The following is a 16,009-nucleotide window of genomic DNA, read 5'->3' as shown; positions in this document are numbered from 1 at the left end:
TATCCTGCTTCAACCGCATGGGAGAAGAAAAACTAATACTTCACGCATATCCAGCATAGCTCTATACTTCAACGGCAGGGGAGAAGAAAAACTGATACTACACGCATATCCAGTATAGCTCCCTGCTTCAACGGCAGGGGAGAAGAAAAACAACCAATAAGGGCTGAATAACACAGTCTGGGTAAAACAAATAAACATGGGTGTAGCTTGCTTATTGCGGCGGTTACTACCCCTACTACCCCTAACTAATCAAGCTTGATATTTCACTTGGTTGCAGCTCCATCACTGCTCTCTACATTAATGGTGGGGGTGGAAGGGAAATAGAACCAAAGAGCTAAGAGAAACAGATAAGTATGAGAAAAAAATGTGAAGCTTGCTGGGCAGACTGGATGGGCCGTTTGGTCTTCTTCTGCCGTCATTTCTATGTTTCTATGTTTCAGTACAGAGTGTTGCCATTTGGGCTAGTGTCAGCCCCACATGTCTTCACAAAATGCCTGGTAATGGTGGGGATACACCTCCGCTGGGAGTGCATTTTTCCCCTATCTGGACAATTGGTTGGTCAGGAGCACATCTCAGGCAGGGGTCATTTAGTCCATGAGCTTGACCATTTGAGTATTGGAATCACTAGGGTTCGTTGTCAACTATCCCAAGTTCCATCTCGGTCCGTCTCCTCAGTTGGACTTCATAGGAGCCCTGCTAGTCACGGCTCAGGCAAAAGCCTCCCTGCCTCATTCACGGGCCGCTACCCTGGCGTCCATAGTGGCAGAAATCAAGCAGAGCCAGCAGGTGTCAATGCACATGTTGAGGTTGTTGGGCCACATGGCAGCAACCGTCCATGTCACTCCCTTGGCACATTTACACTTGCACAGAGCCCAGTGGACCCTGAGGTCGTAGTGGCGCCAGGCCATGCAGAGCCTCCAGGCTTGCATCCGAGACACCCTGTCTCTCCAGGACTCTATGTTCTGGGGCAGGTACTCTTCAGTCTGGATCGGGGATCTCTTTCCGGAGTTCTCCTACACAAATTGTCCTAACCACAAATGCATTCACCTTTAGCTGGAGAGCTCATATAGAGGGGCTCCACATCCAGGTCACTCTGGATGTGGAGCCCCTCCACTCTGGTCCACTCAGGAACAGTCTTGCCAGATCAACTGCCTGGAGCTCCGGGTGATCAGGTACACACTATGGGCCTTCATAGATCGGCTGTCCAACAAAGTTGTCCTAATCCAAACAGACAACCAGGTAGCGATGTGCTTTGTCAACAAGTAGGGAGGAAGAGAATCATATCTCCTGTGACCGGAAGCGGTCAGATTTGGTCATGGGTCCTGCCCCTCGGGACTGTGCTCACGGCAACGTATCTGGCAGTGTGGAGAATGTGATGGTGGACAGACAGTCATGCCTTCAGACCCCATGAGTGGTCCCTGAATCAGGAGGTAGCAAACTGAAACTTCCGCCTCTGAGGGAGCCCAGATGTAGATCTGTTCACGTTCCCCCTGGAACAGGAAGGTAACTCAGGTGTGCTCCCTGTACCGGACAGATGGCAAACCAGCCTCGGACACCCTTGCCCATCATTGGGGCAAGGGTCTTCTGTAAACATCTCCGATTCCTTTGCTTGTGAACTCTCTTGAAGCTTTGTGAGGACAGAGGGACTATGATCCTCATAACCCCTCATTGGCCGAGACAGGTCTGGTTTCCACTCCTATGGAAGTTGTCCATCCAGAAACTGATCAATCTGGGGACTTCCCCAGATCTTATCACGCAGGATTGAGGAAGGTTGCGGCATCCCAACCTCCAAGCCCTCTTGCTCATAGCCTAGATGGTGAAAGGTTAATTCTGCAACCACTCAATCTTCTAGAAAGCCTTCCATGACTGAAGTGGAGAAGGATTCCTGTGTGATGTGAGCAAAAGGCCCAAATCCGTTCTCCTGACCCCCCCACAAAACCTGCTTGATTACCTTCAACACTTCTTGGAAGCTGGCTTAAAGACCAACTGCATTAAGGTTAACCTGAGTGCGATTGGTGCATACCACCAGGGTGTGGAAGGTACGCTCATCTCTGTACAGCCTATAGTTGCACGTTTCATGCAGGGCCTGCTTCAGTTGAAGCCTCCCCTAAGGTCTCCCGCTGTGTCTTGGAACCTCAATGTAGTGCTAGCTCAGCTGATGAAAACTCCTTTTGAACCACTGCACACCTGTAACCTGAAGTACCTGACCTGGATGATTATATTTTTGGTGGCAGTCGCTTCAGCACGCAGGGTCAGTGAGCTCCAGGCCTTAGTGACTTATCCACCTTATACTAAATTTTATCATGACAGGGTGGTCTTGCTCATGCACACTAAGTTCCTGCCTAAGGTGCTGAAGGACTTCCATTTTAACCAGTCACTCGTCCTGCCAACATTCTTTCCCAGGCCCCATTCACACCAAGGTGAACGAGCCCTGCACAGTTTGGACAGCAAGTGAGCCTTGGCCTTCTATCTGGAGTGGAGAGAAGCCCAGAGACAGTCCACCCAACTTTTTTTTTCTTTTGATGGCAATAGGTTTGGAGTTGCTGTTGCCAAATAGACACTATCCAATTGGCTAGCAGACTGCATCTGCTTCTGTTATGCCAGGTCGGATTGTATCTTGAAGGTCATGTCTAGGGTAATGTCAAAGCCATGGCAACGTCAGTGACCCACTTGCAAGCAGTTCCCATGGAGGAGATCTGCAAGGCTCCAACATGGAGTTCTCTCCGCACATTCACATCTCATTACTATGGCCGATGTGACAGTAGGTTCGGCCAGTCTGTCCTCTGGAGCCTGTTTGAGGTGTAGAACCCAATTTTCCCTACCTAGGGTCCTTTGTTTGGGTTCAGGCTGTCTCCCTGACTGTTACCAACAGCACTGTTGTTGTTGTCCCCATTGGCACCTGGTTAGATGTCTGTTGGTCCCCTTTTTTGTTGGGGAGCAGCCTGTAGCTAGGGATTCACCCATGTGTGAGGACTTAACATCTTGCTTGTCCTCGGAGAAAGCAGAGTTGCTTACCTGTAACAGGTGTTCTCTAAGGACAGCAGGATGTCAGTCTTCATGAAAACTGCCTGCCACCCTGCGGAGTTGGGTTTCTCCTTTTTGTTATTTTAAATCTAATTCTATGTTATAAAACTAAAGAGGGACCATGTGTGGGCATGATAGGTATGCTCAGTATGCCAAGTCAAAGTTTTGGAAACTCTGACAGAAGTTTTCCAGGCTGATGATGTCACCCAGGTGTGAGGACTGACATCCTGCTGTCTTTGGAGAACACCTGTTATAGGTAAGCAACTCTGCTTCATATTTTAAGGGCACAGCAAACCAGGACAATGAGAATGTTAGTCGTAAGACTTATTGAGGTAAATAAGGTATCTGCACAGGGAACAGCACCCAATCATGATGCTGAGTCATGCCATCAACGGTGTCCCATCCAAAACTGAGCAAAAAGTTTATGCAGCTTTACTAAGTCCAATATAATCCCCCAAACTGTGCCTAATCATTCCGAAATGGATCGCTTTTGCCAATAATGGTTTCAGCCAAGGTTGCCCTTAATCTCTGTTTACTTTTACCCACGTTCTGAGAAGGGGATGCTAAAAGCAATAGATGTCCCTGAATTTTTTTTTTATTAGACTTTTTTTTTTTTAAGGGGGGGGGGGGGTGTAGGCCTCTGGCTCAGTGCTGTGCACTGCCAGGGCGAGGGACCTGGTTCCATTGCCACTTCCGCTCTTCTGTTTCCTGGATGGGCCGGGGCTGGGTTCCTACCCCATGGTGGGAAAGGGGTCTCAGTCATCACACAAGGGCCCATGATTGCGTGGCCCCGGCCGTGACTGGACTAAAATTGGGGAAGGGACATTAAACAGAGGGGCAGTCTCCGCGGATCTGTGCATGAAAGCTCAGGGTGCCGTAGCCCAAGAAAGGCAGGTTCCGATCAAGCTGGAAGTACAAAGGAGCAGGAGGAAGCTGGCGGACCACAATAAACACATTTTTTAAAAAATGAGATCTCTTCATATTACTTTGCCACTCATGATTTCCCTTCCAAAGGAGGATTTTTTTTTTTTTTACCTGCCAATATTAGAACTAGACTGCGCCTGGCTCTCAGCTTTGATCCCCAGCGGTGTGCGCTGGAGGGGAGGGTGGGGGGAGATGGGTACAGCATCCCACACTGGTAAACTTTTCTACTTTGCTGTCGCCAAGGAAACCAACATCTGCAGCGGGGACGAAAAACCCTGCAGTAGCCCAAATGCCGAGGTGCGATTTGCATTACCCCGAGGCGCTTGGCTTTTCTTTCTGGAGCCGAGATTTCCTGGTCGCCGCTGGGAACGTGCGCCTTTGTTAAGGGCAGGTGAAGTCATTGGTGGCAGAGTGGGAGATGAACTTTGCACCTTTCCTCACAAGCACAGTTGGGTGCAACGGGGCCAGGCAACGGATTTCACTCTCTGCCTAACTCTCCAGTCGGGGCAGGAGGCCGAGGGAAAGGTGGGGGCCAGGGGAGCAGCCAGCATGGACAGTGCGGCCCCCGCTCAGGCGGAGGCGGAGGGCGCCGCTGCGAAGAAGTAAGTGAATTCGCTTCCCGCTGCTTTGCAAGGGCCCCCCCCCCCGGGGCTGCCGACGTCTGCCGGAAAGGCTGCGCTGTAACCGGGCCCCGGATCGGACGGGTGCAGGCGGCCCGGGGACAGCGCGTGCGTGCTGCAACGCTTTCTGGGCAGCAGCAGCGGTGCAACGCTGCTAAATAAAACCCCCACGGGAAGGCATTTGCTGGCTGTCGGGGGGGGGGGGGACCCGAGCGCTCTCACAGGAGGTGCAACCCCCCCCCCCCCCCGGGGGTCCCAGCCTGCCCTGACCGGGGGAAACTTCAAACAAACCTGATTTACAAATGCGCCCCACGAGGTCAGAGTAAAGAAGTCACCGTGCAAACTGCAGGTTCCTGCTTTTGCCACCCCAGTTGTTACCCGTTGTGTCTCTTTCGCAGTACATTACCAAGACCCCCAGAGTTGCGCCCATCCCACATAGCGCTCCCTTAGCTTGATCATGTCCAGCTGGTGGTAAGTTGTCTCTTGTTTGTGAAACCCTGCTGCTGCTGCTCGCACTGGTTCTCTGTTACTATCCGTCTTCTGCCTCTCCAGTGGCCTCAAAGAAAGGGAGCCAAAACACATTATTATTATTATTATTATTATTAATAATAATCATTTGTATAGTGCAGTCAGGTCTACACAGTGCTGCACAGAGATACCTGTATGGTCTCCAGTGCTCAACAGCCCTGCTCCGCATTGGATAATGCCTCATTAGTTTGTCCTGTCCTCTTTATACCCATTTCTGGGTATTGAGAGTTAGGTAATCACATTTTAATTGGGAGAATCCTGCAGCAGCTCGCCATTGCCTTCTTTAGCCTTCCTTTGTGGTCGTAACCAGGCCTCACCCTAGCAAGGTCCTGCTCTCCCAGGCCAGCGTTGCTGGGGTTGCTGATAGTTGATTCTGTAAAATGAGATAATCTAACAGATACAACCAGACAGCACACAATAACCAGTGACTCTGTACAGGATAAAAGTTTGCCTTTTGCTGATTGAGTAAGGACTGGAGTTTCCAGAGCTTATGAATGGTCAAGTCATGAGTTACTTAGTTATAAGAATCCTTCCCTCACAAATGAGAATACGTTTTTCTTTGCACAGCTAGCTACTTTTGTTGTGCCATTTTGCTAGACTCAATATGAGGTTATAGAAACTCCTAATTGATGTTTTGGGATGTTGGCGTTTGAGTGAGACTCTTACTGGGAGGTTCCTGAGCACCGCTGTTCACCGTGAAAGTCTCTTTTTGCATCATTGATAGAGATGCGGCCATGGGGGAAGGGTAACCGGAGGTGTACGGCGTGGTCCAGTAGCTGGCAGCAGGAAAGAAGCAGGGTCAGTAGTATTCTTGATGTCACTCACTGCAGGCCTTACCTGATGTGTTTTTGGTGCAGCCACCTCCCCTCTACACCTTTCGATAATTGTGACCTCTCCTCCTACCTCCGCCTTACAACCCTTGGGCATTCCCTGCTCAGCTTTCTGAGGGCGAATCACCTTCAGTGCTGCAGCCCAGAATGACCAGGGTATCAAGATGCCAGCCCATCTCTACAATATGGAAAAGGGAGCGAGGGGCAGCCAAAACATAGGGCTTGAGAAATGTACAGGGAAACCCATGGTCTCCGCTTAGGCCAGCCTTCCCTCCCTCCCAGGTCCTGCACTGTGCCTGGGGAAATCGGCCCTGCCCTACGGGCCCTGGTGAGATTCTGTCTAGGACGTATCTACCCCGTGGCTGCTGAGGGAGGATACATGAGGGCAACTTCCACGTGACCCAAGGCCCCTGCTAGAGTTGGCACCCGATCCAGTTCTGGTCTTGCCAGATGTGATAGGACAAAACTAGCACAGGGCCAGCCTGTCAGCCAGAGCCCCTGCCCTGATCACAGCTGACTTAGAGATGACGGAGTTTTGCACTAATACAATAAACAACGCCTTCCATAAAGCTGCATACAGGGCCCGACACACTATGGGTTTTCCTCATTTTGTGTCTCAGGAAAAAGGGTATAGTACATCGTCCCCACGGTGTTACTGGGGAGCTACATGCACTTCTGATTCAAGGCAGTTTCTTCTCCTACCAGATACTTTGCTCATATTGATCACCCAAAAACCCGCACACAAACTCCAACTTTCTCTAATTATTAATATACATATATATATATATTTTTTTTTTTTAATGCTAAAATATTCTATGTTCACCTCTATGACTCACACTTACATGTACAAGCCCAAATTTAGACTTACTATTGTTTTTGTTATTTATTTCTAAAATATTTGATAGGTGTATAGTGATGCTTCATAAAACTTCAAGAGCACCTAGCATTGGTGCCTTGTTCAATTTTTTGTTTAATCATGAGCACCACCAAGTTTTATGAAGCATCACTATACACCTATCAAATATTTTAGAAATAAATAACAAAAACAATAGTAAGTCTAAATTTGGGCTTGTACATGTAAGTGTGAGTCATAGAGGTGAATATAGAATATTTTAGCATTAAAAAAAAAATATATATATATATTAATAATTAGAGAAAGTTGGAGTTTGTGTGCGGGTTTTTGGATACGTTATACATTGGATATACCCCCACGTTTGTGGATAAATATTGTTGGATTTTCATATTGATCACCCAGCAACCTGGGTACACCAATCAACTCTAGCCCTCATTGAAACCTTTCACATGGTATGCTTAACCCCAGTGATTCTCTGGGTGGTTCTCCTTCAGTATAGCATCTAGCTCTTATTTGGACCAGTCAAAATACAGGATTTTTAGTCATTTTTTCCTCTGTATTGAGCTTTGCTGCTTAATTCTACACCTTGATCGTTACCGTTAATTCAGGGCCTGTGCAATCTTTCATCTGATTTATAACTGCTAAAAAGATAGCCGATCCTGAGGCAGCCCTGCTACATAAGATTCAGGGAATCCAGCTGCTGCTTCTCTGCTGCTGCTTAGCATAAGACGATCAGATGGCTCCATGTCATAGGGGATGGACTGAGCCAGTCCTGGTTTTACCCCCAGTGATGCCGTCTGTCAGCGTAAAGGCAATGGGGTAACACCAGGACTGACTGCCCTATCCCCCCCCCCCCCTAGACAGGGTCACCCTAGGCAGTGGCTTCTAAAAATCCTGTCCTGGTGACTCCTCAGCCAGTCAGATTGTCAGGATACCCACAATCCACAATGCATACACAGGCACTTACAGGAGCAGTCGTCTGCTATCATCTTGGTTCCTACCTGACTGCTCACTTTATTTTCTATCAGTGTCTAGCAGGTGGACATGGAGAATTGCTTTCTAGATCAGGATTAGTGTCGGCTGGAATGTCAGACCTTAGTAGTGCATTGTAAGGAAGCTTACAGCAGGCAGTCACTATCATAGCCACTTTTTTTTGGGAGGGACAGTTGTAAGGCAGCACTGCAGTTATCCAAAAACTCTTAACCAGCTTTTAGGTTGTAATCTTTTTTGAGGGCAATCTTCACAAGACCACCTAACAGGAAAATTTCTATCTGCATAGTTTCTCTTTTAATAGGTGCTAGTGCTATGCAGGCACAAAAGTAGCCACATGCTAATTCTGTGGGCCAGCGTGTGAATTCAGTTTTCCCCACGTGTGTTACTCCTCTGACTTCAACACAGCTGGAAATGCTTCTTTTTTTTTTTTATGCAGCGAAAAGTAGGCGCGTTGTGAAAGGCGCACATCATTTTCGCCCGTTAGGTGAGGGTCCTGCTGCATAAGTGCATAGTCCTGAGGACCGGGAGGAGAAATAAGCCATATCCGTATGAGTGAGCTGACAAGAGGAAGTCCCTGGAAAGCTAGGTAGAACTTTAAAAAATAAAAAGCTTAACCAGGCATGTGTGGGAATTCCCACTCTGCTGCTGTTACACGTGGCCTCCTCCCACCTCAGGCTCGTTGTGGCCATGGCACAGTTGGACGCGTTTCTGTGGGATTAGGGGTGGCCTTGTGGTTAGAGCATTGGGCCGAGAACGAAAGAAACTTATTGTAACCTGAAACAATACCGTAAGCCGCCTTGTGCTAAAATTGGAAGGGCAGTATAGAAATACAAAATATGAATGCATCTCATGAATATTCATTGTGGATATCTTGAAAACCCAACTGGCTGTGGGGTCATGAGTGCAAGTTTTTGGGAATCACTGCCCTAGAGTGACTATCTGTCTAGGGGGACAGCTGGGCCCATACCATACATGAGGTATAGTCCTGGTTTTTTTTTTGTTTTTGTTTAAGAGAAATCAATAGGGATATCAGAACTACATCTCCCTGCATGCAATGGGGCGATCCCCCATGAAATCGATCTTTGTTGTCCTATTTCTCTATTCTTCTGCATGGCCCAGGTCCTTGCTGAGCGAGTGATTGCTTTTACTGATTGAGGTGGATTTGAGCCTTGCACCCCTTTCCCCGCCTTTCAGTTTGCAAGTGAGGAATGAGGCAGAGTGGAGCAGATTTTATGGCTAGACAAGCTGCACTGGAAAGTGAATTTTTATCTCAGGTGGTCCACGGAGAGCAAAACAAGATTCAAAACCAGCAGGGTTGTGTCATAGGTAGTGTATGTGCCAAACAGCAGGAACATCAACTACTGTAAGTGAGTACAAACCTGCCCTGCAACGTGCCTGCTACATTACTGGGCTTCGGCATGACACGGCTCTGCCAGTACACCTCCCTCCTGCCCTGCTGTTCCAGCACTGAGATCCCTCATACATAGCTCTGCCCGTGTACCTTTATTGTTATTAATGTGATTTATATTCCAAAGTGAATTACATTCAGGTAATGGAGCTATTTTCCCATCACCACAGGGCTTACAATCTAACTTCGTACCCGAGGCAATGGAGAGTGAAGTGACTTGCCCAAGGTCACATGGAGTAGCAGGGGGAATTGAATGCTGTTTTCCCTGATTTCTAGCCCGCTGCTCTAACCACTAGGCTACTCCTCCACACTTCACGCCTGCCCCGTAGTACCACCTGCTATTTCTGTCCTAAGATCCCTTATACACAGCTCTGCCAGTGCAACCTCATTCCTGCCCTGCAGTAGCTCCGCTACTCAGTGAGCGCAGTTTTATGTTATGTTATATTTGTGTACCGCTTTCCTTAAACAGACTCCAGTCCTAGGCAGTTCACAGAACATGAAAGTGCACTGGTAATACATCAGAAATATAATACATCAGAAATACAATATACATCATAAAAAAAAGAGCAAACAATAATTAGGGGGAGCTGGCAATTGTGCTTCCCTCCTGCATCCCCCTCCCCCACGCTGAAAATATTTGTGGCTCTGAGACAGGTGAGACTGAATATGGACAAGTGCCTCCATGAGGGTATTCCGGGCCATGTTTTTCTTTTCTTTAATTTCATTTATGGCTGCTTAACTGGGTTCAAAATCATCTATATCATGGGTGGCCTGGTTTTCAGGCTAGCCACAAGGAACATGCAAGCGAGATTTGCATGTACTGCCTCCATTGTATGGTAATATGTATGTGTGGTAATATGGTAAACACATCCCTCCACCTTTACACCCCACAAAGGAGTCTTCGTTCCACCGAATCCGGGCTCCTCACAATCCCCCCCCCCCCCCAAAAAAAAAACAAAACCAGTGCACTTATCCTCAGTCAGGAAACGCGCCCTATCAGTCGCAGGACCTTCCCTCCCTCTGGAACAATCTACCACCACAACTTAGAACCCAACATTCGACTCAAATATTCCAAAAAACATCTGAAAACATGGCTCTTCCAAAACGCCTTTCCTCCAGAGACCTAACCCCCTCCACACCTCCGACCACCAGAATTCCATCAATCCGCTTCTCGAATCCCCAGGAAATAACTACACTAACGTTCGCCGACAGCAACAAATCAACAAGTTTGATGCTTTTCTCTTAAAGGCCCCCCTATGCTCATTATAACAAGATGGTTACTCTCTTTCAATGTAATTTCCAAATGACGCCGTAATTTCCTCAGTTTCTCTGTTATTAATGCCTATTCGCACCTTTCTGTTAAAACTCTAGTTATTAAGTTTAAGTTAAATTAAGTTATTAAGTTTAAGTTTTCAAGCCATCAAGTTACTAAGGTATTTTGTAAAATAAGAAGCTCATACCTTACTTAACAGTTCCATGTAAAGCTTCTAAGTTATTTTGTAAAAATAAGAAGCCTATGTCTTATTTGACCTAACAGTTTGGGCAGGCGTTAATTTCTGAAAGTAAAATGTGCGGCTTGGCTGCACATTTTACTTACAGAACTGCGCGGGAATGACTAATAGGCCCATCAACATGGATTTGCATGTTGCGGGCGCTATTAGTTCGGGGGGGTTGGACGCGCGTTTTGGATGCCCTATTACCCCTTACTGTATAAGGGGTAAAGCTAGTGCATCGAAAACGCGCGTCCAAACCTGGGCTAACAGTGCGCTCCGCCGGAGTACTGTACTGTATCGACCCGATAGTGCAGAAAATCATTAGGGCAGCTCTTCTGCACCAGAACAGTATTCACTGGCTAGATTCAGCCTGCGCTTTGGAGTGATCTTTGTGCCAAAAGTCAGAGGGTGTAAAGACCTTTGAGCAGTCTGTATATAGCTGCTTTGAAGCCCTTCCTGATTGTAATCTGCAGCTTCTCAGTTTATTGGTTCAAAATACTCAACTCAGCTACTGCAGAAGGAATCAGAACTGAAAGCTCAGGGTCATGGCCGGTGCAAGGGTATTAGGTACCCTGGGCAAAACTTACAGCCCCTCCCCACTCACACCCTCCCCACACACACAATTAAAAATGATGCATTTACAGTAATAGATTTTACATGAGCAAGAACATTCAAAGTACAGTCTTCTGAGGTAAAAATATCACTTACAATATGATTATTTACATGCACTGCCGTTGTGCCAACTAGAAACCCTGAAAAAAAGTACAGAAGACCTTTGGAATTGGTATTTGGCCTATTGTAATATGTATTGAGTATTGGCTTGGCCCTCAGAAAGCCATGAGTAAACTGAATTATAATTTCAATATAGTAAATCTTTCATATCAAAACTGCAATAACTGCCAGAACTCAAACACCAACAACCCTACTTATGAAAAGGCAACACTGCAATTATTATACTAGGCCCTACAATGACAATACATCTCCTGTTAGGAAAACAGAAAAAGCCAAGTTGCTATAGATCCCTACAAAGAACCTACATGCTAGCAGAATATGTCAACTCGGTCACACATGCAAAATACAAACAGACCCTATCAAATGCAGACTAAAGTGATCATAAAGTGGAAATACAAACGTGCAAACAAAAAGCTGAACTGCAAACTGCAACAAGCTAGACTATGTATGCAGTGCAACAATGGAAAAACAGAAACTTTACAGTTCCTCATAAAAGATCAAATAATCCAATCAAGAAATATAAATCATCAACAAAAGTAAAAACCATACTAATAAAAAGAATACATATTTCAAAACAGCTGACAAATAGAACATCCAATAATTTAAAACTCATACAAATTTTCCAAATACCAATAAAATATTTCAAAACGGCAGATACAAACACCACTCAATATTTAAAACTAATAGGAATAAAAATCCCCTGCTGGCTGTACCTGGATTACTCTGATTTCCAGATGCCCTGAGATTATCATAGATTAGCAGGGGGAGGGGAAAGGGCTTGTTGCTCACAAACTTTCTCCTTTCTCTCTCTCTCTTTTTTTATATATACACACATCCTCAGTCACAGGAACATGCTTTCTCACACACACACATCTCTCTCACACACACACACACAAACCAGATGTGCTCACACACATAGACATGCTCTCTCTCACTCACACACACAGACATGTTCTCTCACACACAGATGCTCTCTCTCACACACACACACACACAAACCAGACGTGTTCTCTCACACAGACATGTTCTCTCACACAGACATGCTCTCTCACACAGACATGCTCTGTCTCACACATGCAAACCAGACATGCTCACACACACACAGACATGCTCTCTCTCACACACACATGCTCTCTCACACACACACACACAAACCAGATGTGCTCACACACACACATATAGGCTCTCTCTCACTTATTTCCTCCCCCTCCCCCTCAGAATACAAAGCCAACAGCAGCAGCTGCCTCCTCCTTCAGCCCCTGTGGCTGTCGGGACTCTTGCTTTTTCTTCAGGCTGTGGGGGCTGATGCTGCTCTGCTCCTAATGGCTGTGGCCGTGCTGCTCCTCCTCCTGATTCTATGGGCCCCTGTTCCTTTTCCTATTGCTGACCATGGACCAGGGCCAATGCTGCTACTTCCTATGGTGGGCAGCCTTGGATTTGTCAATAGGCACTCATTATGCCTGTGCCTAGGATGGTGAACAGACTGAAAACAAAAGTCAATCAAACTCCTTAAGACCATAATATGAATCCAAAGGGGGACAGGGAGAATAATTGTCTCCTAGGCAAATCTGTACACCCGCATTTAAAGAATCTGTATGGAGGTCAGCAAGCCAGGAGTATGTGGAGAACTTCTCACCTCCAAGGAGAAGTATCCCGGAGCTCTCAATCATTCACCCAACGGCCCATAAAGGATACACAATAAAATCTGTCGTCTATTTTTCAAGGCTTTTTGATTACATATAAAAACAATCCATCCCCAAATCACAGCAAGCACATGTTGATGAAACAATGTTAGACGACAGATTTTATTGAGTATCCTTTATGGGCCGTTGGGTGAAAGATTGAGAGCTTCGGGATACTTCTCCTTGGAGGTGAGAAGTTCTGCATATACTCCCGGCTTGCTGACCTCCATACAGATTCTTTAAATGCGGATGTATAGATTCGCCTAGGAGACAATTATTCTCCCTGTCCCTTTGGATTCATAAACATTTAGGGGCAGCAGGCTGGCTAAAACGTGCTGCCTTCCAGCTCTGCCGAGTCTCAGAGAACAGCCCTCCGCTTCCTTTCCAGGGGGGGTTGTGACAGCACCAAACGTGCCTATGGGCGACAAAATCCTAAATCTGTCCCTGGCGTCAGGCGGGGGCGTGCGCTGCTGCTGCTTCTTCTGCTCTTCAATGCCACGTGAGCCCGGGGGGCAATATCGCCTCTTTCTGCGGCGAGGGATGCGCGGTTCTTCCTTCTGCTTCTGGTGGGCAATGGCTTGGCCTCTCCTCCTTCCTGCCCGCGCGGACCCACGCCGTACCATCTCCTATTTACTCTGTGCCACACGGATGGGAAGGAGAGGCCATACTGTCGCTGCGCCATTTAGGCAAACACCTAGTGCTTCCACCGGCCCTGCTCGGGGTGTATTCATCCATCAATAGGACACTCGGTCTCTGTCTCTGCAGTCCTCTCTGACTGTTCAGCTCTTCTTCCTTTCTTACCCTTTTTCTCTTGCTCTTTCGCTCTTGCCTCCAAGGGGAAAATGCCTGTGCTGTCCAGAGCTGAGCCACTGCTCTCCCTGTCCTCGCATAATCCAAGAGCTGTGGATTTGGTGCTTGTTTCATGTTATTACGGAAAGGGGGTTTATACAGGAAAAGCAAGGGAGAAGCTGAATTACTCTGGGGTTACCTTGCAAAAAGCTGGGAAGGCTTCACCGAACATGGAAGTCCTAACCAAAGGTCCAGCACAGAAAGCAGCAGAAAATTCAGACTTGATGTAAGACATTGTCACGGATGGCCCTGCTTACAAGGAACTTCAGTCTTCCGCATGTAGACCAAATGGGAAATATCTGCCGGAGATGCTGGCCTAGAAGGACTTCTCGTCCATCTGCCCCCCCCCCCCCCCCTTCCCTTTAAAATACGTTGAAATCATTGGCTCAGTGTGCTGCGGCAGTCAAAAAAGCAAACAGAATGTTGGGAATTATTAGAAAGGGAATGGTGAATAAAACTGAAAATGTCATAATGCCTCTGTATCGCTCCATGGTGAGACCACACCTTGAATACTGTGTACAATTCTGGTCGCCGCATCTCAAAAAAGATATAGTTGCGATGGAGAAGGTTCAGAGAAGGGCAACCAAAATGATAAAAGGGATGGAACAGCTCCCCTATGAGGAAAGGATGAAGAGGTTAGGGCTGTTCAGCTTGGAGAAGAGACGGCTGAGGGGAGATATGATAGAGGTCTTTAAGATCAAGAATGGAGTAGAACAGATAAATATAAATTGATTATTTACTCTGTCAAAATATAAAAAGACTAGGAGACACTCCATGAAGTTAGTCAGTAGCACATTCAAAACAAATCAGAGAAAATTATTTTTCAATTAGTGCACCATTAAGCTTTGGAATTCATGTGGTTAAGACAGTTAGCATAACTGGATTTAAAAAAGGTTTGAACAAGTTACTTGAGGAGAAGTCAATAAACTGTTATTATCCAATTAGATTTAAGATATAGCCACTACCTATCACTACACAATAGCAGCATAATAGGCTTGATTCTTTTCCCAACCTTGTGGTTAAGAATATAAGGAATGCCAAGTTAAATTAGACCAAGGTCCATTGAGCCCAGTACTCTGTCTCCAACAGTGGCCAGCCTGTTACTCACTGCCAGAAATAGCAGTAGCTTTCTTTAGTCTACCTGGCTAATAGTGTTTTATAGACTTTTCCTCCAGGCACTTGTCCAAACCTATTTTAAACCCCGCTATGCTAGTTGCCTTGCTCACATTCTCTGGCAGCAGATTACAACAGTTTGATTGCGCTCCGAGTGAAAAAGTGCTGCCTATGATTTGTTTTAAATCTGTTGATTGTTAGTTTAGTGGAGTGTTCCCTTGTTACGGTCTTTTTTTTTTTTTTTTTTTTTGAAAAGGTAACTTATTTATCTGTTCCACCCTGCTCATGATTTTATAATCTTCTATCATGTCCCCTCTCGCTTTTCTAAGCCCTAACTCGCGTAGCCTCTCATCACGGGGGAGCTGTTCCATTTCCTATAGCATTTCTCATGGTCGGGCCCAGTATTAAGACATAGGTGACAAGAGGCCGCTGCTTCTGGCACCAAATTCTGATAGGCGCTGGAGCATCGCCACTGATGCTATGCCTCGATCTGAGCCTGCCTCCCAGGCGTCTACCTAAAGTGGCCGAGTCCCCCCATCCCGCGGAGGGGCCGCCTGCAGCCACCTGTTACCCCAGTGCCCTGCACAGGAAGCCCGCGTGGGAGGAGGGGGCAGGACCACTGCGGGGCCTTTAGTGCAAACTGGCAGCCGCGGGGCAGGCCTGTCCTGAATTTACTTTTTCAAGCTGCTGCTGAGGCATGGCTGGGAGTTTACTGCTCACCTTGCATCTTGAAGGGGGGTGCCCGCCGCCACTGCCGACGGATACTGGATGCATAAACCCAGCCCTGTTTCTTGCCCTCCTCTAGTTCTGCTCTGTCTGTTTTTGAGATGTGGTGACCTGAACTGCACACAATACTCCAAGTGCAGGTCACACCATGGCTTGAAACCAGAGACAGTATGATTTTTTTTTTCCATTCTGTTCTCTGTTCCTTTTCGGATCGTTATTCGCATTCTGCTTGCT

General features: G+C 46.9%; 1 protein-coding gene across 1 annotated transcript in view; it reads left to right on the top strand.

Moving 5' to 3' along the window:
- The first annotated feature begins 4,391 nt into the window (after positions 1–4,391).
- LOC115097902 (GRAM domain-containing protein 2B-like) overlaps positions 4,392–16,009 on the top strand; it is a 63,707-nt gene continuing 52,089 nt past the window's right edge. The window contains exon 1 of the mRNA XM_029614066.1: positions 4,392–4,550. Coding sequence (XP_029469926.1) covers positions 4,498–4,550 — 53 coding nt within the window. The 5' untranslated portion in view covers positions 4,392–4,497. The remainder of the gene's footprint in view (positions 4,551–16,009) is intronic.

The sequence above is a fragment of the Rhinatrema bivittatum genome, chromosome 8 (genome assembly GCF_901001135.1).
Source record: "Rhinatrema bivittatum chromosome 8, aRhiBiv1.1, whole genome shotgun sequence".
Taxonomy (NCBI): domain Eukaryota; kingdom Metazoa; phylum Chordata; class Amphibia; order Gymnophiona; family Rhinatrematidae; genus Rhinatrema; species Rhinatrema bivittatum.
Note: the sequence above shows the minus strand (reverse complement) of the source record. Positions and strands in the feature narration are given on the sequence as shown.